At 46.0% G+C, this 25,643-nt stretch overlaps 2 protein-coding genes across 2 annotated transcripts in view; one reads left to right on the top strand and one right to left on the bottom strand.

The window, feature by feature from the left end:
• Positions 1–1,626: 1,626 nt before the first annotated feature.
• Positions 1,627–25,198, bottom strand: T265_01793 (hypothetical protein; the record flags this gene model as incomplete). Its single annotated transcript, XM_009165903.1, has 5 exons — positions 1,627–1,706; positions 1,824–1,931; positions 8,651–8,758; positions 9,707–9,814; positions 25,005–25,198. The coding sequence occupies 3 exons, from the start codon at positions 25,114–25,116 to the stop codon at positions 8,727–8,729; spliced, it is 252 nt and encodes an 83-aa protein (XP_009164167.1).
• Positions 25,199–25,498: 300 nt separating this feature from the next.
• Positions 25,499–25,643, top strand: part of T265_01792 (hypothetical protein) — a gene marked incomplete at both ends in the record, with an annotated part of 4,414 nt that continues 4,269 nt past the window's right edge. The window contains one exon of the mRNA XM_009165902.1: positions 25,499–25,637. Within this exon, the coding sequence (XP_009164166.1) occupies positions 25,499–25,637 (139 nt within the window). The remainder of the gene's footprint in view (positions 25,638–25,643) is intronic.

Raw genomic sequence — 25,643 nt, 5'->3', positions numbered from 1 at the left:
AGCCGGGAAGCACTGCAAGGCTGTTTCATCCTCATTGGGAGCCACCAGCATCATCGACATATTACGCTGCTGTCACACGGAAACATTCGAGTGCTTCGTGCTTCACGTCTGTCCCCTTTAGTAACAGAAAGTTCTAGAACCATTACCTAACGTCGTAATAAAACTACAAGAGTACCTAATGCACTGTATTTGGATGAAGTTAACTGTTTTTCTGCCGGTACGTGACTAATTAGTCCCAGAAGTTACATGACTTGTACTTGCATAAATGGGATTGAAGGGTTTAAAACGCGAAATAGCCCTGCCTTCTCGTTGAAAAACCGAGGAGCACCGTACAGCTGTTTCATCCTTATCGGGACTCAAAATAAGTGCATATTTCAAGCAACTCCAGGGTGTTTTAAACCCAGCCCTTGATCAGCAGGTCAGTATTTGAAGAGCAATGTGTTTCACTCGTACGTAGGCACGATATGGGATCTGTCATCCTTCGCTCACTGGATTCAAGCCACGTGTTGACTGGCTCTTTGAATGAAGAGTTCTCATAAACGGCAGATTCCGTTAGTTGTTCCGTTAACACTAGGATAATTTGTGCCTTTTGTCAATTGCATACGATCTGGTTTTGAAGTGGAGTTTAAGGCTTATGGGTGATCGGGAACTACGCTAACCTTGGCTACAAGAAAGGTGTAGCCGTTTCTGGGCTGTCGAATAGCTTCCAGATTTCAACGAAGTAAACAAGTCCCCGGTCCATTTACCCGAAAATCTAAGTTGAAAATTTGACCTTGTTCGTATCTGCGCTAACATTATGCAGGAAATGTTCACTTTCAGTGGAAGAATGGCCAAATATGTGGGTTGTAACTAATACATTACTCATAAGGTTGCTGAAAACTCCTCGACAACCCACCACCGGTTTCGCCCTTCTCTGGACTCATCAGGTGGGCGCAGTCCCCGAGTTTCCGTCAGCCTTATGTTCTACCTGAGCGCAAATTAGACAGTCCATGACAGAGTGTTTTCAGTAACCATTGGGGTAATGTATTACGTCTGTGAAATGTATCGTACCAACTGAAACATGAGACAGCGTGGTGCGCAGCACATTCAGTTGCTTAAGAAAAACAAACGAAAATTCAGCTGGGTTCCAGATGAGTCTCCCCCGAAAACCAAGTCGATATGAAAGTGGGTGTATTTAAAAAAAAACAACAGAAAACTACTTATTCTAGAAAACTGTTTTACTCCCTTTACTTGCCACTGTCCTGGGAAACAACTCTGAAAACTTCCAAAGTCTTCACCGGACGGCAGTGCTTCTACGTGCTTTCTTTGCTACGGCTATTGGATCTTATTGGTATCCGCTTGTAGCCGGCAGGTTCTTTGACTTACCCTCAAGACATTTATTGCGTCTTCACTTCCGTTATTCTAACCTGATGGAACTGCATGATGGCCGTCAGCCCGTACATTGAGAACAAGTGATTATTGCATCTGATACACTTTAAAAGAGAGCTACTGAATTATCGAACGTTGCTCCATCCGACCACGAATAATGCGCATCCGGGAAGGGTTCAAGAGTGTAGCGGGTCAGTGTCTTAGCAGTGAGCGATATAATGTATCAACCAGGGTGATTAGACATCGATTTTTCTACAGTCACTTGATGTGCCATAACCGGAAAGAGGGGCGTGATGGACCGATTATCCGGAATGCAGTCTTCTCCTTTTTTTGAATATCTGAAAAAATAAGGAAAACGGATAGACAGGCAGGAAGCGAACAGGACTACGTAGCCTTAGGGAAAGGCGAGACATGCCAAAATTGCGAGGCCGATTAGCGTGTGAATAAGAACGTACTCTCCTGTGCTGGAAGTGGTTTCTCTTCCATGGTTTGCGCAGGTTTGAGCTTCGGGTGGCGCTCGATTTCATCTAATAATTGCTTTTCCTTCTTCTCCTGTGCGACTACTGTGGGAGTAAAAGTGAGGATATTGAGATTTCACTGAGAGTGGCTAAAAGCAGAGGCGCTTCATAATGACCCAAAAGTAATAATCATTTAGGTGTAAATGTTTCGGTGCATAGCCTCCATGTCACCCGACAGACGTAAGACAGCTTCGATACTGTCAGGTTGCTCAAACCTAGCGAGCACTGGTTCGGGATCTTCCGGTCAGTAATCTCGCGCTATAATCACTGAGCTGTCTCGATCCAAAATCGAAGACGCCCCGGTAGTTTGTGTTGAAAAACGATCTTGAACACAGTGACTGATTAGCTGGCTAATTTTGGTGAGGAGATAGCGTGGTGTAATGTTTGTTGGTGGCCTGAACATCTCCACCATCATCAGCGTAACAATGCTGCTTCGCTGCAGTAACCCCGTGCACCTCTTCGCTGTACCCTCTTTATGTCCAGCGGGTTTCGAGCGTCCGTGGCGCTAATTTACCGGGATATCCTGACAGGAGGGTGAATCAATCAACAAAACCGACCAAAGTATAGTACTGGTCGTCGTTCGAGTTGTCGGCTTTGCCACTCACATCACTCAAGTGCTAATATGTTTACCTGCTTAGACGTAAAAATTCGGATCTGTCCAGCGTACGCTGGAGTAGCGGTGACACACTCGCCTCGCATATCAGATATCAAAGCCCTACACGGCCAGGGACAGGCACGGCTGATGAGCCCTAATGAGAGCGAAACTCGAGTCCGGTGCTTCCCCACCTTTGGTGTGGACTCACCAGAATCATCGCGCCAGGAAGTTAGAATTATTGTTCAGACGAGAGTCACGTGGATGTGCCTTATAGAAATCCCACAAACACCAATAATGAAATGTATTCTGTCATCTACAGTTACGAGGCAACTGTCCATTCCAGTGTAAAGTAAAAGTCGAGGGTAGAAACCCGATCCTCTGAGCACTTGGAGAACCCGAATTCAGATATCAAAATACCTGTCTACTGGAATGGGACGATGAATCCCAAGTGCCCTAGTTGAATATCAGACTTTTTTCAGACTGTTGTTATTTCACGTCGTCTTTTCATAGCACACGTTCAGTGTAACATACAAACTAATGCACTCCATGGCCGTTTATTTTACTGCCAGGGGGGGGGGGGGCATGATTTCTAGGGCATACAATTTCAGTTTATGTTGAGGCCAATTAGTTTGGTATCCAGCCGCCTTATGCATCCAACCGGTGAAATGTAGTTGAAAGACAAGACAAGAAACAGTTCATAATCTGGGGTCACCTCCACCTCTTCTTCCAAGCGAATAACTCAAGCCAGTTCATTAACAATAGGCTTGTGTTGTAATCACAGTACACCTGTTCAACAGCAGACGTCTTAGACTACGCAGCAGTGTCTACCCACGCCGCAGTCAGTTTTAGTGTGTTGCGTGGACCTGATCATGAAACTTGTTAGTTCACTGTGACTCGTTGGAATAGAAACCATCAGTCGTAATACCGAGTTTAGACATGCTCAGAAAGTCGTATCAAGACTGCTGTTCATTTGTGCGACTACGTATAGGGGTCTGAAAAAATTTGGGTAAAGTCCCATAGCGTAGTGGTTTCAACGTAGTCGATACGCTTTAGAATGTTGGAATACATCCAATATTTTCGTGGTTAAGGTCGTGGGCTAATCGCCAAACCTGAGAATCCCTACATTTACGCGTGTTTGCCGGACCCCCAACACAAACCACATCGGTGAAAAAGACGATTAACCTCTCTGGTGATGACCATTATTCGGAGGGATGAGAACCCGCACAATGCTTCTTGGGACACCGAACGTTAGAGCAGCGGCTTCTGTTCGTTGGGGCTTTCCTTGATTGATGTTGTTTTATCCCGCTTCAGTTCACGACGGAATTTGTTTTAATTACCCTATTTTCACTGAACTGAAACGTCCGAGAATCACCGTCCTGAAGCACTTTAAATACCAACAATCTAGTGTTTGGTCAGGTTCTCAATATGTGCCCCATTTCGATTGATATATTTTCATCTTTGGTTGAAAATGTGCCGACTGGATGAGCATTTGTTTTTCCTCTCTAAGACAGTCAATCAACGACTCTTCTGGTTAACTTTCTAAGACGGCACTTTCTTTCTAGAACAGTCACCCAAATAATAAATAAATGAATCATTCAGCTCTAGCACCCTTTCGGTGCCTAGCTGCCATGCCACACGAAGGAGGCATGGAGGCTGGCATACTGCCAGGTTGCCCAAGCCTAGATAGGGGATATCGAGAGGCAGAGGTCCGGCTCGAACCACGGACTTTCCGGCCAGTAAATTCGTGCTCTAATCACTTGGTCCATCTCACCCAATGAGTTCCGCGTCTCCCTCTACGCGGAATAGAACGGATTACAAGGGCGGAAAGTTCGGAATTATGTATGTCGGTGGCCGAGGTACAGACTTATGTGAACGGTTGCTCAGTGAACAGTCATCACTGATGAGAAATCACTCGAATGGGTTCTTTCCGTGTTGTTACAATGGAGAACCATCTACCAAAACAGAACAAACAAGCGACTAAAGCGGTTACATGGGCAGAACAAACACAAAGACTCCTAGATACCCACCCCAAGTTTAGGTGATTGTTCGCCACGCACTGATCTGTACGGAAAACGAGAACCCTCCCAAAACTATCGACTGTTTGCTTGTGGCGTCAGAAGGTACATAATATTATCATTTCGAGTTTTCAGGGAACTGCGAAACAGTTTCATTTGGCTTCGTTTCGTTTTCATACAGACAAACTATCATTGCATACCTGAAATATCGGAAATCTACATCGCACGTGTAGAAGTTCGCCCCGCACTGTCAGTTCTGCAAGCCAAGACAGCTCTAAGTTAAAGCGGTTCAATTCGGTCGTTCTCGCATTTTATGGTTAGTTTGTGGTCATCTGCAGATCCTCGATAGGTAAGTCATCATTATATGTTGGAGCAGAGGAATTACATAGCATAACTCCACATCTTCTGGTCGGCCAGAATCCTGCCACGTACGTCCGGTTTCCGCCGGCCTGTTCAACTCTATTATATCAGGTCTATCAACTGTACTTTCAACCAATCAATTCCTTTCAGCCTGGCAAAAATCCTTCGCGACAGTGATGAACCGCGTACCGCTGGAGCTCTACTCCTCGTTTGGCTTCATTGACATTTTATTTTCCACAGGTGTTTGAGAAGCACAACTCTAGTGACCATAAGTTAATTCCAGGAGACTGTATTTACCGGATTGCTTTTAATCGGTGAGTATATCGACGGGTCATTTTCATCATCCGCGTTCTTGCTTTTATCCAACTATATCCGCGGTAGTTACTTGGAAAGCTGTTCCAATTCGGGCCCCCTGGTTTCTGAGCCTGTTTGAGACTTGGTCTTTCACCAGCCTTTGCGTTAAAATTTCGAAAAATTCTGATGTGTTCCCGATTCGCCAACGTAGAACTTGAATGAGCTTCATTCTGCTGCCCGACGTGACAGTTTTCCAAATGTGATGCAGATTGCCGCAAACCAAAAGGTGATCCGTATTGGAGTCAGCTACAGGCGGAGCTTCTGTGATCAGGACGGTACCGACAGCTTCTTATCACAATCATATAGTCGGTTAAGTGTTGGTGTCTACTTCTTGTGGCAAGCGGTGACCGATCCACAGTGGACCATGAACAGAGTAGAGCATGCAGAACCGATCTTGGAAGACTGGTCGCACTGACAGTATCGTGCCCGCCTCCGTACTCCCCTGTCAGATCAAAGGTTCATCCCCAGTCAAACACGGGAAACAGACAATGACTCAGCGCGCTCAAGTCTTAATCAAGGCACCATAGCCTGGGGTCCCGCATATGTCCTCCATTTCACCACACTCCATCTAATGCACACGATGAACCAGAACGCCCCACTATTTCTGTCACGTGTCTTCAACTAGGCATAATTTCTCTCTCTTACACTATTTGGGTCAGTAAGAAAACAATAAAAAACAGTTTCATCGTTCTGTTCCAATATACAACCAATCCATTCACTTACAGATGCACTTTTGCATGCCTCTATACATGATCAATGGATGAATCCGGTTGGGGTGAGATTTGCGTTCACATACACACACACACATGTTGCGGAAGTAACCACTTTTGCGATCAGATCCATATCTTATCTGTTTTACGGCGGTGAATTGTGCACCACACACGCCAGACTTTACAGGAGGGTACCATACTGATTAAGTTGGCGCTTAAATCGCGGAAAAGCAAAATATCATGGATTGAAAACAAAAAAAGAACAGGAGCTGTTTCTGGGATATCCTAAAGTGTGATGCCACCATATTGAGCTTGTGGGTCGAAGAGTACATGTCCCCTATCGAGGCTAGTCTTGTAGCGAATCAGGACTGAAGACGCGACTAATGTGCAGGTCAAAGCGGACGTGAAAGATCGTACTTCCCCGTTTACAGCGTCTGCTGATGAAAACGAAACTAGACGGCTCCTCACGGAGTTAATCGCTGAGCGTGGACAGTTTCTATCGGAGATGACCGTAGAAGTGACAAGCAAATGCGTCCAGTGGCGGCAGCAAGCTTGTATCGCGCGAGTTCCAGAGTTGCCGCTGCCAAAGATATGCACTGCCGAGCTCCAGCAAGAAGGCAACCACGTCGTGTCTCATATCTTTGGCTTGGGCCAGGAGTACTGCCCAAACGAGTTATGCGAATGCAAGAACCCCAGAGCCGACTCATCTAGTGTTAGCTAATCACGATAAAACGCACTCGGTGATGCGGCAGAGAACGCGTACCGTTCAGGCTGACCCAACAGAAATATTCAGGTAGCATGTGCTCTCGTTTCATGTTCCTTGAAATCTGCAGTAGAGGATCGCGGCTGAATCAGAATCCCCTATAGACTCTTTGGTTCGATTGATATGTAGATCTGACGCCACGTCCACAATAAACCGATTGGACATTATCCAGGTAACTTGTGTTTATCGTTACGTTGCAAGCATAAGCGAGCAGTTTAGTTGTTACACCTTTGCGACCAATGACTGTTGTAACTGCAACGGGCGATCAGAAAAACACGACTTTGTTAAGTCATTATCTGCAGATGTGCCATTCGTGGTTGTTCTCTGTTCATAGACGGAGATAAATCCTCAGTCGGTGCTTGTCTAATTTACTTGCCTCTGGGTGAGAGAGACCGCCCCAGTTAACTGAGGCGAATCGGTTGTGGTGCTCCTGTTCAAAAAGGGCGCTCTCTGTACCCAGATTCTTTGCTTATTTTACATCAACCTACGATGCAGAGTGAAGACGGAACTCGGGAAAGCAAGTAGGATTCCGGTAAGGAAGGGGTTTTGTGGACCACATCTTCAGACTTCGTGAAGTAGTAAACGGCAAGTGTATAGGCGCCTTAAAATCCTAGAGTTCCTTGACTTCGAGAGTGCGTCCGACTCTGCAGACCGGTTGGTTCTATGCAACACACTGAGTCCAAGAAGTTCGTGAACATCACATTCCGTTTGTATTGGGGGTGCGCGAGCGTGTATGGAGCGTTGTCCACTCTCTCCACTTTTGTCCAAGTTCGTCATTGATGTGTTCGGATCTCTCCCAAGAATGACAGGCAATACAAGAAAGGCTGACCGAGGTCATCCAGTCCTTTACGCCCACAAGATGCAGTCATGCTGGATGGAGGATATAAAATCTTTGAACACGCCTCTAGGAATTCAAGTAACGCCGGAAGCTGCATTAGCTCCCACGGTAGTGACGCGCGAATCTCGAGGACCAAAATTGCGTTCACCAATTCGCGCCACTTATGGAATCAAAAAGACATTCCACTAGATCTCAAAGGACGCGTGTGGGCCGTATTATTGCACGCTTGCCAGACTTGGCCACTTCCTGCGGAGGATCTGAGACACCCTCAGGTCTTAGAACAACCGGTTGGGACCAACGAATTCGCGGTGTGATCGGGGGTCTTTGGCGGAGCAGAGGGTACTTTTCTCACCATATATTGGCTAGATAGGAGCAATCGGAATGCAGATGCTTAGTTCGAAACACGGACCTTCCGGTCAGAGCCCCTTAATCGAGCTCGATGAAGAACTGTAAGTAATTGGCAGCACTGGTCATATCTGCTCACAGTGGAAATACCTGCTGAATGCATGTGGCTCGTAGCTAGGCCCTTAGCTGTTGCTAAGTCCATGAACAGTTCCTTGGTGTGTAAAACAGTATTCACAATTGCACGGATATTATAAAGGTGTGCCCTTCCCCGTTCGGTTCGAACAAATCCAGCTTCAGAGAAAATCTCCAAGATGTCAGGAAAACACGCAGTTTGTATGTATATATAATCAAAAATTCATCTGAAATTCGGCTTCCCCGTTCCGAACAAATCCAGCTTCAGAAATCTCCAAGATGTCAGGAAAACACGCAGTTTGTATGTATGTGTATATAATCAAAAATTCATCTGAATTTCGGCCTCACCGTTTTCCCGTACAGTGATGAGTATATGAATGCATGGAGTTATTAATATTTATGTGGAAGGACGGCAGCTAGTAAGCATCAAGAAGCAAGCCAAACAGGTGCGATTGGAGGCCGTATTGCGTTGGCACTTTAGAGGGGAAAAACAGCGGGATAAGCTTTAGGATGCAGTCTTCTCCTTTTCAATATCTGAAAAAAATAAGGAAGACGGACAGACAGGCAGGAAGCGAACGGGACTACGGAGCCTTAGAGAAAGCCAAGACATGCCGAAATTGCGAGGCCGATTAGCATATAATTAAGAACGTACCCTCTTGCGTCGGAAGTGGGTTCTTTTCCATGGTTAGCGCAGGTTTGAACTTAGGGTGGTGCTCGATTTCATCTAATCATTGCTTTTCCTTCTTCTCCTGTGCGAATACTGTGGGAGTAAAAGTGAGGATATTGAGATTTCACTGAGAGTGGCTAAAAGCAGAGGCGCTTCATAATAACCCAAAAGTAATAATCATTTAGGTGTACATCTTTCGGTGCATAGCCTCCATGTCACCCGACAGACGTAAGACAGCTGCGATACCGGCAGGTTGCTCAAACCTAGCGAGCACTGGTAAAGAAGCCAGCGTTGGGTTCGGGACCTTCCGGTCAGTAATCTCGCGCCATAATCACTGAGCTGTCTTGATCCAACATCGAAGGGGACCCGGTAGTTTGTGGTGAAAAACGACCTTGAACACAGCGACTGATTAGCTGGCTAATTTTAGTGAGGAGATAGCGTGGCGTAATGTTTGTTGGTGGCCTGAACATCACCATCATCCGCGTAACAATGCTGCTTCGCTGCAGTAACCCAGTCTGTCAAACAAATTGGGAGCACACAAAACGATTGCTCAATTCCCGACAGAAACCCATTTGTTCTAGTTACTCTCCCGGTCGATACACAATCGTTATCATGAACATTCTCTTCCTCACAGACACGCCATATCAGGACAGATTGCAGGGCAAGCGTCGTTATATTCTGCATTCCCTTCGGCTAAGCACATGTCGACCACCTTGCACTGCGATTCTGGAGGCACGCAGAGCATCACTTGCCTCGGTAGACGGTGATAAACGTGTGTAGCACACGATCAAGCCACGGTAAATCATAATCACGGATGAGGACGGTAGGTAGATGGTTCATATTTGGAAGCCTGTAAAATCACACTATACATTCTGCCCGACAACAACCACTTCAACTTCAACGGCTTTGGAAGACACACAAACGGTTCAGCTACAAGCATAAACCGACAACGGGAAACAGCAGGAAAACTGTATCGCCATGCAAAACGTCTGGTCACCAGAAGATGTAGATGATGCGGAGAAACAATGATGTAATGCTTACCCTCCGGAGTGGGAAGAGGATTCTTTTCCAGATTGCTGGCTCGCCTCAATTTTGGATGGTGCGTGATCTCTTCTAGAAGTTGTTTCTCAGTCTTTTCGTGTTGAATTTCTAGTTTAGCATCAACAGAGCTGAGCAAGTTACAACGAGCCACGAGTATGGGTGAGATTAGACGGAAACCAGCAAAAAACTGAACAACTCCACAACACCACTTTGAACCAAAAGGCTGCACGATCAAAAATCCACAAAACACATACAAGGCGCAGACTGAAGAAAAAACAGCGTCCATACACGTAAAAAGGAAATAAGGAATATCGACTTTCAGTGGTATATAGTTGTTTAAAGCAGGGAATCGCAGATGAGGAAGGAAACGAAATTGAGTCAGTACATGCGAAAGTGAGCAAAACTAATGCGGTTATGGGTTTGTCCGGATTGGTAACCCGCTATCATCCGGAAATTACGCTGAGAAATGATTGGTGCCTGGGGTACCACGCTTCAAAATACTCACGAAACGACAGCAACCACAAAAGCACTTGGACCGTGTGCGGAAAACTAAAGAAACAAAAAACGTAGCCCGCTCGATAAGTCAAAATCAGTAAACACAAACTACCCTGAAAATTGGACAACACCAACAGAGACGCGACGAAACTAACCACATCAACTTTTGGTTGTTTCATCGTCATCGGTCGATGTAAGGCCCAAAGATTTCGACCGAGGCAATTGATGTGGAAAAGAATTGGCAATGATGAAACGCAAACCTCAATCTAGAAGGAACGCAGCCAAATCATGACAATCGTCGGCTGTGGAGGGCGAGCGGAGCAGCTGGTCGTGCCGAAATTGTTTTCCTGTTGCCACCCCGCGAGAAACAACTAAACCCCATTGATAGGCAAGTCTGCAGATCAGTTCGAAGTGATCGCACGGGATACTTCCAGCTCAAAACTAACATCCACCAGTTGAGAAATATAAAAAGCCAAAACGTCATGCAACTGTACCGTATATATTAAAATTGCAGAAAGCGGGTTTAAAAAAGCGGACATGGCGGTTCGGAATTACAAGCGCAACAGACATGAGGACAGAGTTTTGCGGGGAGGGAAGGTGCGTTTTGCGAAATGGCACTTATCCACTATTCTCTAACGCAATATCTGCAACGAACGGGGGTACATAGAAAATGAAGTGTATTTGATTGGTAGGTTTCTGAAAGGCTAAAACATCAGTACGGAAATTTTTTCTTCATAACAACGATTTGCATTATTAGTTTTCTCCCGACCCACACTCATCAACATCCCTCTTTTTACCGATCCAAATATTCTACTACTCTCGATTGCATGACTATCGAGTGCAGGCCATTACTGTACTGAGCGCCTATTGTTAAATGCCACTCACCCACCGTTCCCCATCATTGCCACAACCAACCATCGCTCGCGATTGGACGTGACAAGACGCAGATGGAAGTAAAGGCCATAGGGCCGTCACTATAGGAAGGAGCAGCTGAAAGCTCGTGAGACGTTCACCTCCCCTACAACAGTAGAACACAGCACTCGAGGGTTGGTTGGGACAGAAGAACGGGAAGAGTCTATCCCACGGGTCGAGTCTGACAGTCTGTTTGCCCTTCTGGACCGGTGGATGATGCCTATGGAACGAAGCCTACAATGTCCATGACCGTCGTTTGAAAACGAGATTGAATGATGCTAAGGTGGTGCCGTTGTTTCGTGTCAACTTAACCAAGCTCCTTGGTCCATCGGGCCTAACTCGTAACTGAGAACAGTAGTGGCAACATCAAAAAAGCTTGAGTCACCAGTCATAGGATTTTCGTCATACGGGCTTCAAACGGTTTGCAGCAAACCGCCACAGGCGCGCTCGAGCACCTGATTGAGAGCCATTACCTAATACAGCGATCGAACCTGTGTAGTGCTGGTGAGAACTTTGTTCCTCGAGGTTCAACCACGCCAAAAAGCTAAAGCGGATTCGCCGGGCAAACAGAAGCGGTCCCACAGTACATGTAACTATGCAACAGGCTTCAAAGAGCACTCTTCCTAGGGACAAACAAATTTCCCGAAATTCTCTGTACGTAAAATTCAGGAGTACACAGCTCGAAGTGAACACTGTGACAAAGTGATTGGCGAAACCTACAGTAAACTAGCTACTCGCAGTCGTGAATCTTCAAGCTGATATCTGACAAAATTGAACAGAGCCAATAAAATTGACCGTGCGTCAAATTCTGTTGGACACGGCCGGTTGAGGTGGTACACACAGTGGCCGCTACAGCTGATCGCGAGTGGTAGCTAAGGTAGTAAGCAGCACCCAACGGCAAAGATTCAGGGATACGCCTTTTAGAAGTGCACGTGGAGTACATTTGATGAATCAAAGGCTTCTGAAGAGTGGAAAGTTACATTAACCACCAATAGGAATGGTAGAGTGAAGTGTTCTCCTGACAGGAAAGTAGCGAGGGTGCAGTTCTACCACAGGTAGTAGAAGCATAACTGGTTAGATGAGCAATACAAGAGTTGAAAGAAGCTAATTAGGATTAACATCACCTGCTGTGCTAAGGGTCTGCTGTGACAAAGGGTCAATGAGGACCCGGTAGGAATGCACGGCAAAGTTGTTGAAAGCATGAAAAAAGCGAGGCATCCAAAAAACCTAGAAACTGAGTGCACTTTTGGGAGCGTCACGATGGTTAACCCGAGTCATGAGCGTTTGCATACAGGAAGTTTGCAGAACTGCACGAAGGAAGCTACCAGAAGCAAGCGGTATTGGAACAAAATAAAGGGAAATTATTCTGGTATGGGTGACGGCGTGTGGGGCAAAAGGCTGCTGAAGTGAGAAGAAACAGGTGGATTCAGTGAACCATGTACCGTGGTAGTAGCGGTAAAACAGCACTTACATCCCGATAATGAGTTTTCAAATAAACGGTCAACGGGGAATTATGATCAACAATAACAAGAGGTGAAAAACACTTAGGAGCTGCCGGCTTGGGATTGGTACAATAGAAGTTGGGAATGCGGAAGACATTACGAGAACGGAAAAGGAAGTTCGAGTTTTATGGAGGCCTGCACTATAATGTGAACATCGAGTGGGATGGATGACTGCGGGGAAAATTTTGGGTTAACAGAGCGGGACGTTAGCAGGAAAATAGTAAGAGGTAAACGAGCACGAATTACTTCAGGATTGAATGTTGCTGAGCTCAATGGGTACCCCGTGTACCCGATCACTCAGTCAGAAATGAGAGATCTTCCAGAAAAAATAACAGCAAGGCAGGTGGAGAATCGCACAATCCAGGAAAGCATGAACGCAACCAAGCGGGGGAAGGAAATCGTTGACACACAAGGGGAACAGCGCGGGAGAATGAAACGTCAGGAGAAACCCACAATGACTGAGAGAACAATGTTAGAGTACTCCCCAATTAATTCAACGAATCTATAAGCTGGCAGTTTGCAGATAACGTCGTCATGTCATGCCCGCTCGGAAGCGTTTGAAAAAGCAAGACATCAAGCCCGTTATGACAGACTATCCAGGACAGATGAGCATGTAACATGTATCCCGATAATTGGTCAGTACAAAGACATTAAATCGTCCATCTGTAACACCCTTCTGGTGCCTAGCCGCCATGGCACTCGAAGGAAGCACGAGGGCTGGGATACTGCCAGGTTGCCCAAGCCTAGACAGGGAATTCGAGACACGGAGGTCGGGGTTCGAACCACGGACCTTCTGGTTAGTAAATTCGAGTCCTAACCACTTGAACCATCTCACCCCGTACAAAGACGTTCCCTGAACCAATTTTAGTGGTTCTCCATGAGTTCATCGTTTCGCTAAATTGTGCAGTTGTTCGGCCAAGACTAACCTCAAAGCCTTGAAAGTTGGTAGAAATGGGATCAGATAAGGGAAAGAGTAGACTCGAAGCTCTTCATGCAAAAAGAACAACACCTCAAGATGAGAAGATGGAAGCAAGCTCTAGAGCTTAGGTAATCACATAAAAATAATCGCCCGGCGTAACACCCTTTAGGTGCACAATACTGATATACATTTTTTCAGCTGTAGCACCATACTGTTGCCTATCTGCCATGCCACCCGAAGGAAGCACGAGGGCTGGGCTAGCCCAAGCCTAGACAGGGGTAGTCGAGAACCAGAGGTCGGGTTCGATACATGGACCTACCGGTCAGTAAATTCGCGCTCTATCCAGAGCCGATGCATAACTATAGTCCCACTCATGAAAGGAGCGAGGGCTGAGTTTTTACCAAATTCCGTCACGAAAAGAATGGACCTCACCGTGTGTACCTCGGCGACCTATTGAGTTACACGGGGGTGTCTGCGCGACATTCGCAGTCTCCTGGTCCTCCAAGTTGGGGGGCTGGAACGTGTGGCGACTTGTTCCGTAAAAATGATAATGTACCTGTATTTCCTTCCAAACACCGCTGCCTCGCGGTCAGGCTTTTGAGCCACGTATAGCCATGAATGGCACATTTACAGGAAAACTCATGCCACACCGACCGTCGCGTGGTGCCACTAGGAGCGTTGCATACGACAGGTCGGGTAAGCGAAAAAGGGCTACTGCTGACGCCTCGTTTCTCTTTCGCATACTTTTCTTCTCCCTCTCCTCATCCCATTAACAACTCTTTGTTTGTCGGCCTAGGACCTGGGACTGGTGACTGTTCGTCGTGCACCGGTTTTGAAAGTAACATCTGCGCGTCATCCAGTGCCGAGATCCTCAGGAGTCCCGAAATCAATCTAAGTCTCGACGCCCTATCTGGCGGCCTTCAATGTCCTCACCCCGAAGCAAGCAGGTCGACAAGCTGCTCTCACACTAGAGTCGCCTGGCATTGATGTGTGCTGTGTATCAGGAACAACAACTGAAGATGCAAGCACAGTGGTTGAGCTAGCCGCTCCATCACTCTCACTCGCTTTCGTCTGCGGATCTCTGCGTAACCTTATGGTGGCTCCGCACACAAAGCGGTGTTCGTCAGAGGTGCCCACTCTGTCCGAACGCTGGAAGGTTTCCAGGACCCCGGTGTTTACATAGCCTCCAACGAAAACCTTGCCGTTCTGGAATATGCAGACGATAACGTTCTGGTTTTCGGAGATAAGGCGCCGAGATAGGGTTCGAACCACAAGCCTTCCAGTCAGTAATTTTGAGCCTAATCCAACGAGACATCTCGAACTCAGAAAGTGAACAAAATAAAGGCTGTACGATCCGGATGAGAAGACAGTGCTTTGCGACAGCAGATACTGATGAACAACTTTATATGAACTGGAGGGTAGTGGAGATATTTGGAGCTGATGGAGACTTAGGAAGCAATTAGGAGGAAATCTGAGGCAAAAAGTTGGCCTCCTCTTGAGGGAACGAGCTCAGATAGGAATGGGACGCGAGGAACTGAAATTCCGACCAATCACACTTGCAAGACTCCAGAAACGTTGACTTTCGACAGACTTGCTTAAGTTGATAAGCCTTCATCCTGAATACATCCTTAGTCTTGTCTACGGTGGTCCAGAATTCGGTAGAGTTGGCGGCCGAAACTGCCTCGTGGCCAACGGTGCCCGGGCGCGATGACAAAGCTAGCCGGACGAAATCGCCGACCTTTCAAAGTTCAGAAGCTAAAATGTGTATTAGGTTGGCACTCAGAAGGGAGCAAAGTCAGCTGTATCTTTGTGTGGGTGGCCAACATACAGAAAAATATCGAAATCAGGCGAGTAGTAGTCAAGGGAAAACAGTGGAAAAACAGAGACGAGCCAATGTAGGCGCAAACTACATTCTTAAAATAGAAGCAGTGGCGGTATTTTAGATCACCGTTTCAGTGGAATGCGGTGGAGGACGAGGGGTGTTCACTGCAAGCTTTAACATGAACAAAAGCGTTGGGATCGAGATGACTCAGTGGGTACAGCGCGAATTTACTGACTGGAAGTCTCGTGGTTTGAACCCGGCCTCTACCTCTCGACTTCCCCTGTCTAGGCTTGGGTGACCTGGCGGTATCCCAGCCCTCGCGGTTCCTTCTGAAGCGTTGGGGTGGCAGGCAAGTTTTGAGAGCTATCCTCCATGTTAAAGTACACTTACGCTATCTGCTATGCGGCTCTACTCAAGAACATGACGTAATGTAAAGATGAGGTCAATGCATCTCCTACCTGGCCGAAACTCCACTTGAACCTGTATCTCACTCACCGGAGCTAGGTGTCACAGTTTTAGCGGAACTAAGTGTGATATAACAGGTGCGAGGCCTATATATCTATGACTGGAATAACTGCTTCAGACCTGATCAAAGCACAGCAAAGAGACTCACCAATACCTTTGAATAGTGCTGATTGAAGCTCGATATATCCGGCACCCCGGTGGTGTTTCAAATCACGGTGTATTACTATTGCAAACTGACAGACCACGGCTAAACTTGAGTGGGTCAAATAAAAAGTCACCATCAGAGACAGCGCAACATCAGTGTTCAGCATTGATACTTCACTGCCTTTGAAAATACTGTCCTGCATTACATTTCAGGCTTGATACTTTCTTCTACTCGCCAACACACAGTCCTCTGGGTCCGGTTTTATGAACCAACTGGAACTGCTGCCGTGCATTTCAGACTACATCGGCTTCCTCCACTTCCTGAAACTCTTGATTGCACCAGGCCTATGTTCATATAAGGCCTTCGTTCGAGATGATGTCCAACCGGTCTTCCAACCGAATTATGCTTTCAGCCCGATGCGGTATAGCGTCTCATACTAAGCATTGGCGATGACTGTTGTGAAGTTCCATGCTCGGAAACCACAAGCAGAGTTCCTCGCGCAATGCAGAGCTGTAGTTACCTCATCCCATTAACGATTACTCTCCCTCCGCGGAGCCTACTCGTAAAGCTTTGGCATGCCCTTAGCTTGTGAATCAGTCAGCATCATCAACAGCATAATATCAGCGTTCAAAACTGATGCTTCACCGTCGTACAGAATCACGTTTTCATGAGTAGGAGAAGGGGCATTAAGCGAACGATGAGGAAAGATGAGGTGCATCGGGAATCGTGCTTCCACTCATCTGACCGGCGTATAGAACGAATGGAGGTACCCAGTTGATTCTAACACGTGACGGTCGACGTGGTATAAAGGTACTTTTGTTTGCGTCCAGTATGGTTGTAACTGAACTCAGGGAACTGCCAAGGCGCCAAAGCCTACACAAGATAATCAGGACCCTTGACGAAAACCAATAAAATCAAAAGCTTAAATGAAAGGAAGCGGTTGTTAAACTAAGACTACCGAAATAGTGAAACTTCAACAAGGTGCCAAATCCCAACTTGAAGACACAGGGGATTGATTATCAGCGACCAACTCCGTAGGGGGAGATTCCAGGCATGTATTGAATGAAATGAACACATTTGCAATTTCCAGGTCATCATCATCATCAACGACAGCATGACATCAGTGCTCAACACCAATGCTTCACTGCCGTACAACCATGACTTATTTGAAAGCCTTATTGTAAAGAAAAGAATAAAGGTGGAAGGGGAAGGGACTTAGTGCTAGCTTAACACAATCATTCCGAGGTGCCTACACCTCCAGACATTCACTCAGGCAATCTGGACAGAAACTGACAAGACGAACGCCACTGACATCAGTTGGCAGCCATATCTTGTAGTGTCTCCAACCAGGCACAGTGAAAAAACTTGCAAGTCAGGAAGTATCAGTTGGTAAAATAAAAATTCTTCTAAGTTTGCGGAGAAACATTAATGTGTAAACGATTCACCACCGCTTCACTGCCTCTGGCACAGATTTACTGAACAAACCTCAATGGCCCCCGTAGCCTACCGCTAACGAACCATCAGCCGACGAACGTTCGAGACGAATATGAGTTTCTATGCAGGTCTCGAAATTTTGTAAGGATTCTCTAAGTGTTATACTTATTCCTGAATTTAATCAAAGTTCTTCCAAGTCACATAAAATTGTACTGCGATGTTTGACTGAATGAGTTGATTAGCTCCATAAAATCATTAAAAACAAAAAAGGCTATCAAACCTTGGATACAAGAATTTTGTCTCCTCTATATCCGTTCCGAAACAATATATGCAGTCTTCCTCTATAGTACGTGCGTGTTGTGTAAATACTGTAAGACAGGACCCCTTGCCTAGTTATCAAATGTGCAAAGCTGCGAAGTACATCTTAAAATGGGCCAGTTTAGAGCACCTTTCTATATAAAACAGCTTAATATGCCCGGCGCAACAGGGATGCCTATTAGAACGTTTTTGCGTGGCAAAGATGCTCGTATTCATGAAGATCTTAACCCAAGCCAAAGACGAAGGATCTATGATGGCGCCAAATTTGTTGATTGCCAAAATGCATTTAGTCGCGTCACCCACATTGCACTGCTCAGAAAATAGTCCTAAAGGTTTCAAGTTGAAATGCTATGCCAGAATGAGACCATTCTAACAAGCAAGACATTCTGAGTGAAATTTAGCTTAACCTACTCTTCTTCTGTAACGGTCCCCGTTGAATTTCCTCAAGATTGTCATTGGAGGTTCTCAGTATCCCATCATACGACAACCCTCTTTTGCTGTCCACGTTGAGTAGTCCTCAGATTGGCTTTCACTTTCATGCTTATGTTTCATGGTCAACCAGTAATTTTTAAGTTTCAACACCTTTGTCTTTCTAATGGATTCTGACGCCGAAAAGCACTAGATAGGCACCTTTCTGCGAGTGGCCTCCCGGCGAAGCCTCGGTGGCCGCCTTTGTCGTGCAAAGCGAGACAAGCCATCAGGAGGATAGATACCGAAATGATTTGTGTATCTGGCTCTCTTCAAAAGTCTCCTTTGAACTCGACCATGAATGATTGGCCCGGAAGACGTTTGTCCCTCTCCAGATGATATGCCCTACATCCCTCCGCTATATACTTAACGGGGTACATGTAGGCTACTTCTTAAACACCCCAACAAGGACGCAATAAATACGCAACTTTCATGGAGCATATCCAGCAAGCTGCTACGAACATGGTTACTGGTTTTGAATCCATTGGCTGTGGAACGCGCCTAGAGATGCCTAAACTCTTTCCTCTAGACTGTCGTGGCCTTCAAGGGGACACAATAATTCCTTACACCTTAGTTGAACAAGATTTTCTGGGAGGATTTTTCAATGACCACTCAAACGATACACGCCAAGTTCATGGGAGAGCACTTTCATTGAACAATACTTTTTCTCATTTCCGAAAATTGGTGCGTAGAACAACCTTCTTCGGACAGTCACTCACCCTGCTTATAGAACTTTGGTTGGCTACTTTTAAGAGTCCCATCCTTGGCGAACTTACTGTACAGCACCGAAAAATCTAAGAGTGATGCGATACCCCCTTTGCTGTGGTGTCTTCCAGGCAAACGAAAGCAGCCGACTGACAAGAAAAAATCCGACCATTCAAACCTAAGTAAAAAAATTCAGTGTGAGGTTCTGTGAGTCCACAATTTCTGTGGGTAGTAAACAAAGATCCTCTATAGCAATTTATTATTTTTTAGGGTTATACATAGTACCAGCATTAACGAAGGTTATTACCAAAACCTCATGAAATAATTGTCGTTCTAAACGTATCGACACAATAAACGCTTGACTTACGACTGTATGATTGCATATAACAGATGAATGGCGCTTTAGGTTTCATTGCCTTGTGTCGACATCGTCGGCGTCGATTTTATGTAGAAACCATGTAAGTTGGTGGATATTGCATGACAAAACCCCCACACCTTAGGTAAATAAGGAGTGTGACTGTTGCAGTGCACAAAAACCAGCAAAATGTTGCATTTTCCATCAACATCATACAAATCCTTTATTGAACTCCTAGCAGTTAACAAAAATATAAAGCCAAAAGGCTGTGGTAATGGTGATATAATACAAACAAGTCAACCAAAACAACGGACATAGTTTACTACAGAATGAATGGTGTATCGGTCCAGGAGAAAATAAGCTAATCCGTCAATACATTCGATTGAGGCGGTTACCTACACCCAAACTAGGACTTAAGAAAAAGCTTTGAAAGTGACTTTGACATCAGGTCCAAGAATAAAAATAGATTTCGTAAATGAAGTTTACATTTTCGAAAAGCTGCTTCGGCTCCGAACGTTTTTAGAGCAACCTTGGTACAGTAAAACAATAGGTGCGAATCTCACTTAGGTCACATACGTGCAAGAGGTCCGAGGCCCAAACATGCCAGTCCGAAAGCAACAGAAAGTGATATACGTTTTGAGGTGTGTAGCTAACGGCATTGGGACTTGCTTTATCTCGCCACTGGTAGCGTTGGGTTTATAGGCTCCTTGTTCATTTTCAGATTCCAGGTGGTTGGACACAGCCATGCGGCCTAACAGCTACCGCCTTCTTAACCCGAAGCCTTATTCTGAGCTTACATTACGTGGTACCTGGCAGACTATCATCTATCGCTACCCACCTCAACTTCGAAACTCGAGCCTTAACGGCGCCTGTAGTCTAGGTCTTGAGTGGGGCGCTCCTTACGTGCTGATTAAGTTGTTTCCTTTGCATAACTTCACAAACTGCATTACCAATCTAGCCGATTAGGTTACGTTTTCTGACATCGCTTCACACCTGCAAAATTCAAGGCATGAGCTGTTATGGCAACGAGTGGGTCAGAATCCAAATAGGCTACCCTCAGACGATTCGGTCGATGTGGTGAGCCAACTCACTAGCAAATGCGGCTATGAGTTCCGGCGGGATGATGAACTCACTTATCGAATCGGAAGGGTAACAGAAGCTTTTTCCAATCCCCAAAAACAATGGTGCGGCCGTGACATCAGCTCGTCTGCCAAAACGGAACGGACAATGCGACAAACGCCATGCTCATGTGGACTGAATCTCAGTGTCCCGGAAGTGCAGACCAGGTCTGGTAGAAACATCAGTTGGAGTAGGTTAGATGGTTTTAGAAAGAACTGTAATACAACAAGTGAACCAATCACACCCCATAGGTTGCGCTGGTTAGAGCCTTCATTTCGCACGCAAGTGAACCACCGGTTTCACAGTGCACTTCATTCTGCCGCGGGTGGTGCACGCGGTTACAAAGCGACGAAGTACAAGGGCCTCGATCAATAAACTCGGTCTCCTCGGATGAAGGGCACGGCGAAAGTTCATGGCTAGTGACATATATGGTTCTAATACATTACTGATAAGGCCCGCGAGCCAAAGCCATCTAAAAACTGGGAAAAGCGTAACTCGTCATGCAATTGCCTTTGTCGCCCGTCTATGGTTCCATCACTTTCCGTCCCAGTCAAACCAAACTGTATGGACCAACGTACTTATGTGCACAGGTGGCGGCTAACAGGGGCGAGATGGTTAAGTGGTTAGAGCGCGAATCCACTGACCTAAATGTCCGTGTTTCGAACCCGACCCCCACCTATCGACTTCTCCTTTCTAGGCCTGCGCAAACTGGCAGTATCCCAGCCCTGGTGCTTCCCTTGGGTGGCATGGCAGCTAGGCAGCGAAAGGATGCTATTATTATTGTATAACGGCTAACAAAATGAAACAAACCGAGATATTCTCCGGACCGAGAAAATTAGTCTGACCGTACCTAACCGTCATGAACCATGATTCGTGGTCGCCAAGGGAAGTTCGAGCATACGTGAAAAATTAATCTGTTGTCTTCTAGCGGTAGGCACATGAAAAACACATCATTGAGAGTACCTCAGTGCTCAACACTGACGTTTCACAGCTACACAGCCTTATTGTGAAAAGTAGATGGGGAAGAGAACTAGTGTTAAACTACCACAATCATCACGAGGCGACTGCACATCCAGACACCTTCAATCTGGACCAAACGGACAATACGAACTTCGCCGACGTGGAATAGCAGCTATATCTTGCGACTCCATCCATATATAAGGGAGATCACGCGTACTTTGTCCTAGAAGGCGACCCGTGCCGATATTATGCAGTCTTTTCGTAATAGGTTTCATGCCAAGTCAAACATTGACCATCTCTCTGCTTGCACCACTCTGAACTGGATGCAGATAACGGCACTCTTCCGTAATGGATCGACATGGGCAATACATAAAACAAACCATCGTAGCCTTTGGCGCTGGACATATTCTTCGATTGAGGCTCCTGTTGCACAACCGAATCGCCTCGTTGCGGATTCGCTGGCAACGACCAGGAGCAACCAACACCCGAATACATCTTTGTTCGGTTGCTCGAGATCACATTCAACGTCCACACAGCGAAACAGCCCGTACCGTAGGCTAACACGCGTCTTTTGGGAGTGAGAGATACGCTACTTTGCTGCTTTGTCACAGCGGCCGTCACCACAGCCTTCACGTGCATCTATTAGTCTAGCAATAAACACAGTACGTTCTTCGGGGAACGCAAATCCCATTGAGTAAAATTCAAGGAAATATCGAAGACACTTTTCCATCACTTCTTGGAATATAGTACTTTGGCCGCACTTTCAGAATATAGTAACTCAAGCAGTTACTATATTTATTCCTCTTCTCAGGTTCAAACGGAACAAAGCCATCCATTACACCGCACACAAAAAAAATTGGCATATGAGGTCTACGTGGCGGTAAGAAAGCGACTTCTGAAGTGAGATACAGTAAGTGCGGATCACAATCTAGATTAGTAATATATTCTGGAGAAAAACCTAGCCAAGCTAGTTACTTATGCCAAGCCTCACTGCAAACAGCAACACAACTGTGACACCCTCATGGAGGTCGCAGAGGCCTTGGATGTACAATTCTTACTGACACTATTGGAAAGGGGAATGTGAACATCCAAAAAGTTTACCACCACAATCTGGTTCCGTTAATCAACTCACCGCCAAAATCCAAGAGATGACGTCAAATGCAACGACAAAACCCTGACACCAGTAAATGTGCAGGGACTACCAAGACTTCATTGTCCATTTGAGCAAAACTCTATTCGGTATACTTTAACTAGGCTACACTTCTGGCAGACTGCTAAATCATACCTCAGCGACGGGAGATCCCTGCCACAGGACCATAGACCAATGACTGTACTTCCAACAGCTTCAAAAATAGTGGACATCCTATGTAACTAGATAGTTTTAGACGCCAATTCCCATAACGACGAACATGGATTCATAAAGCGACGCTCCCGCGCAACCAAACTGCTATGGGCTGGACTAGTAAATACTTCTACCCAGACCGACGCCATTTGATAAAAACCACAGGTTGTTTTATAACCACCTAAAATTGTTGTTGGCCTCAGACTGTCCAAACAGTCCCATGACTATCTCACGGACAGAACATTCGCGGTCAGCGTCGACGGAATATTGACTCCACACCTCAAACCCAGTGGGCTCCACCGAAGGAAGCCCGAGGGCTGGGATACTGCCAGGTTGCCCAAGCCTAGACAGAAGTCGAGTGGCGGAGGTCGGATTCGAACCACGGACCTTCCGGTTAGTAAATTGGCGCTCTAACCACTTGAGCCATCTCGCCCCCGGTGGGCTCTACAGGGCTCCATGCCCGGTCACAAACCATCAAATATCTTCAGTAGCCGGGTTCTGGCCCCAACAGAAGCAGCCTATACGGGAAACATTAAAACCTGCCACCTGACTCATTGCCAGGATGACAGAATGACACAAGCTGACCTGAATGAGCTCTATGAATGGTTATGAATAACCCAGAATTTAGCGGCCAAAAACGCAACGTCGTCCAAATACGACATCCACAAACACATCTAGCAATCGGTTGGTGATCAGCTGGGACGCACCGGTGGTAAATGTGGCTTCAGAACGTTCAAATCCACGGACCTGTCTGGTAAGCAACACTGAGGACGTCCATGAGGCTAAGATTTCTAAAAAGGAACCTGAACCTATTCAAAATTGTCAACTTTCAGTCGATTTATTCCAGCATTACCACAAAGTACCAGAAATTAGCATACAAGCCATGCAGCTAAAGTCCTAAAAAGATAACACCCACCGAATTCGAGCAAAGCAAGGCCACGTAAGAAGTTCGGGGCCTACTGAGTAAACCCTACGAACTAGCTTGGACACCTAGTCCCTAATCTTGCACAGGACGGCAGTGAAGCATCAGTGCTAACACTGGCTGTCATTGATGATGATGATGATGATGATGATGAATCTTGCACATTGCAGTCTCCGTGGAGACCCCCAGGTAAAAGAAAAGATGCCAAACCCCGTGTTCATGCAGACAACTATTCACCCTCGAAACGCAAGTTCATTGGGGTGACCTCATTATAAATCATTGGCGTTGTCACCAACTATGCAAGGAAAATTTCTTCGCTGTAAGTGTTGTACATACCCGGAGCGCAAATCCGATTGGAGTAGTGCCTATCACCTTCATATACAGACTGCACATCAATACATCGCGTCGACTCCTGATCGGAAAATACTTCAGCCGCTTATCACAAAACCGCAGAATTAAAAAAACACGACCTAACAAAATCTTGCATTGCCTCCAACCAGCTTACAATAGTCGTACATTGAAAAAGGAAAAAAAACAAGGGGCCATGAGTGGGAAGCAACAAGGAAACCAAAAATGGCCACGTTTCTTCTTATACTTGTCTATGATTGCCTCTTGTCTTTACGGTACCCGTCCGCTCTTGGTGGGCTACGTCAACGTTTTACTACTGCTGCGCACTGAAGGCCGCATCAGCGACAATCAAGATTAGTACTGACCCGACTTTCCACCGTTCAATACGAATCGCCAAGCGAAGGCTTTACGAGATCGGGAGGAAAGCACTCAACCGTCATTTCTGTCATACCAGCGTATATAAAAAAATAACCGCTTATCTCCGCTGCAGGACTTAAATTCCGAATTTCCAAGTGTGTTTGGCTTATCAACTTGGTGGAATGTGATGACTCCGTTCCCGTCAGCCCAGTTCAACAGCGCAGCTAGCGACGATTCACGCAGACGTTAGCCAGGTATGCACAACCACACGCAGGAGCTACGATGCAAAGGAGAGTCATCTTGTGGGGGCGACTAGTGAACTGACTATTTGCTCGAAATTACCAACTTAAGCGGCTTATAGACAAATATAATCTGAGGCGCACACATCCTGGGGTGACGAGACAGTGACAAGTTGTCCCGTTCTGGTTAACAGTCCTCAGTGGAACGGGGACAAAGTGAGCAGTGATATTAGCCACATAACTATCCTACTCGTCCCACTGACGCGATAGCCATCGGCGGTCTATGCAAGTTTTCTAAAAAAAATCCGGGTGCTTGCTCAAACTGCAACACTTACCATCAGTAGCTTGAACCTTAGCCAACTGCTTGACGAGTCCATCAGCAGGCGAGAGCAGAAATAAATGAACGTGAATAGGCTAATGCAAATACGTAAACCACGAAACAACAGTGCCCTCGGATGACTTAGTACTTACCTTCTGCTGATGGCAATACCACCTTCTCTTCGGGAACGACATGCCCAAGCCCGGATTTGTCAAACTTGCTGATATCCTGCAAAACAGCCTTGGGGTCACCAGCAGCCTCCATTCCAAGTAGCAGTCGTCGCACTCAAATTGGAGAACAGAGAAAACAGTCCGACTGAATGATACAGTAAAACAAATTCGTTTAGTTTAAATTCGAACTGATACCACACCTTTCGAAGACACTCAGTATTCGCACAATGTAATTGACTTCTCGAAAGCTACTTCATAGCATAAAACGTTTTGTTATATTGAATTAACTATGTATGTGGGTGAGTTGTTTAATTGCGCAAATATTCAAGGTCATCAATCAAGGTGAAAATTTTTTCGTTGTTCAATCTATTCACAGAGTACACACGAGTAATTGTTGAATTTTATTACTCTAACAAAACATTTGAGTGATAACCCTTTATATTTTGAGCACACCTATTTTACATCTAGTCCGAAACATGACGTCAATCCATACCGATCGCCCTCCGCAGCCATTCGTAGACCACAATAGATGTGGGCGGAATGGCTGCCCGTCGAACGTCAAACGCAGTATGCAATGCCACGCCTGCAAGTCCTGGTGGCATTTCAAATGCACGGGTTTAC

Source organism: Opisthorchis viverrini (genome assembly GCF_000715545.1).
Source record: "Opisthorchis viverrini unplaced genomic scaffold opera_v5_20, whole genome shotgun sequence".
In the NCBI taxonomy this organism is placed as follows: domain Eukaryota; kingdom Metazoa; phylum Platyhelminthes; class Trematoda; order Opisthorchiida; family Opisthorchiidae; genus Opisthorchis; species Opisthorchis viverrini.
Note: the sequence above shows the minus strand (reverse complement) of the source record. Positions and strands in the feature narration are given on the sequence as shown.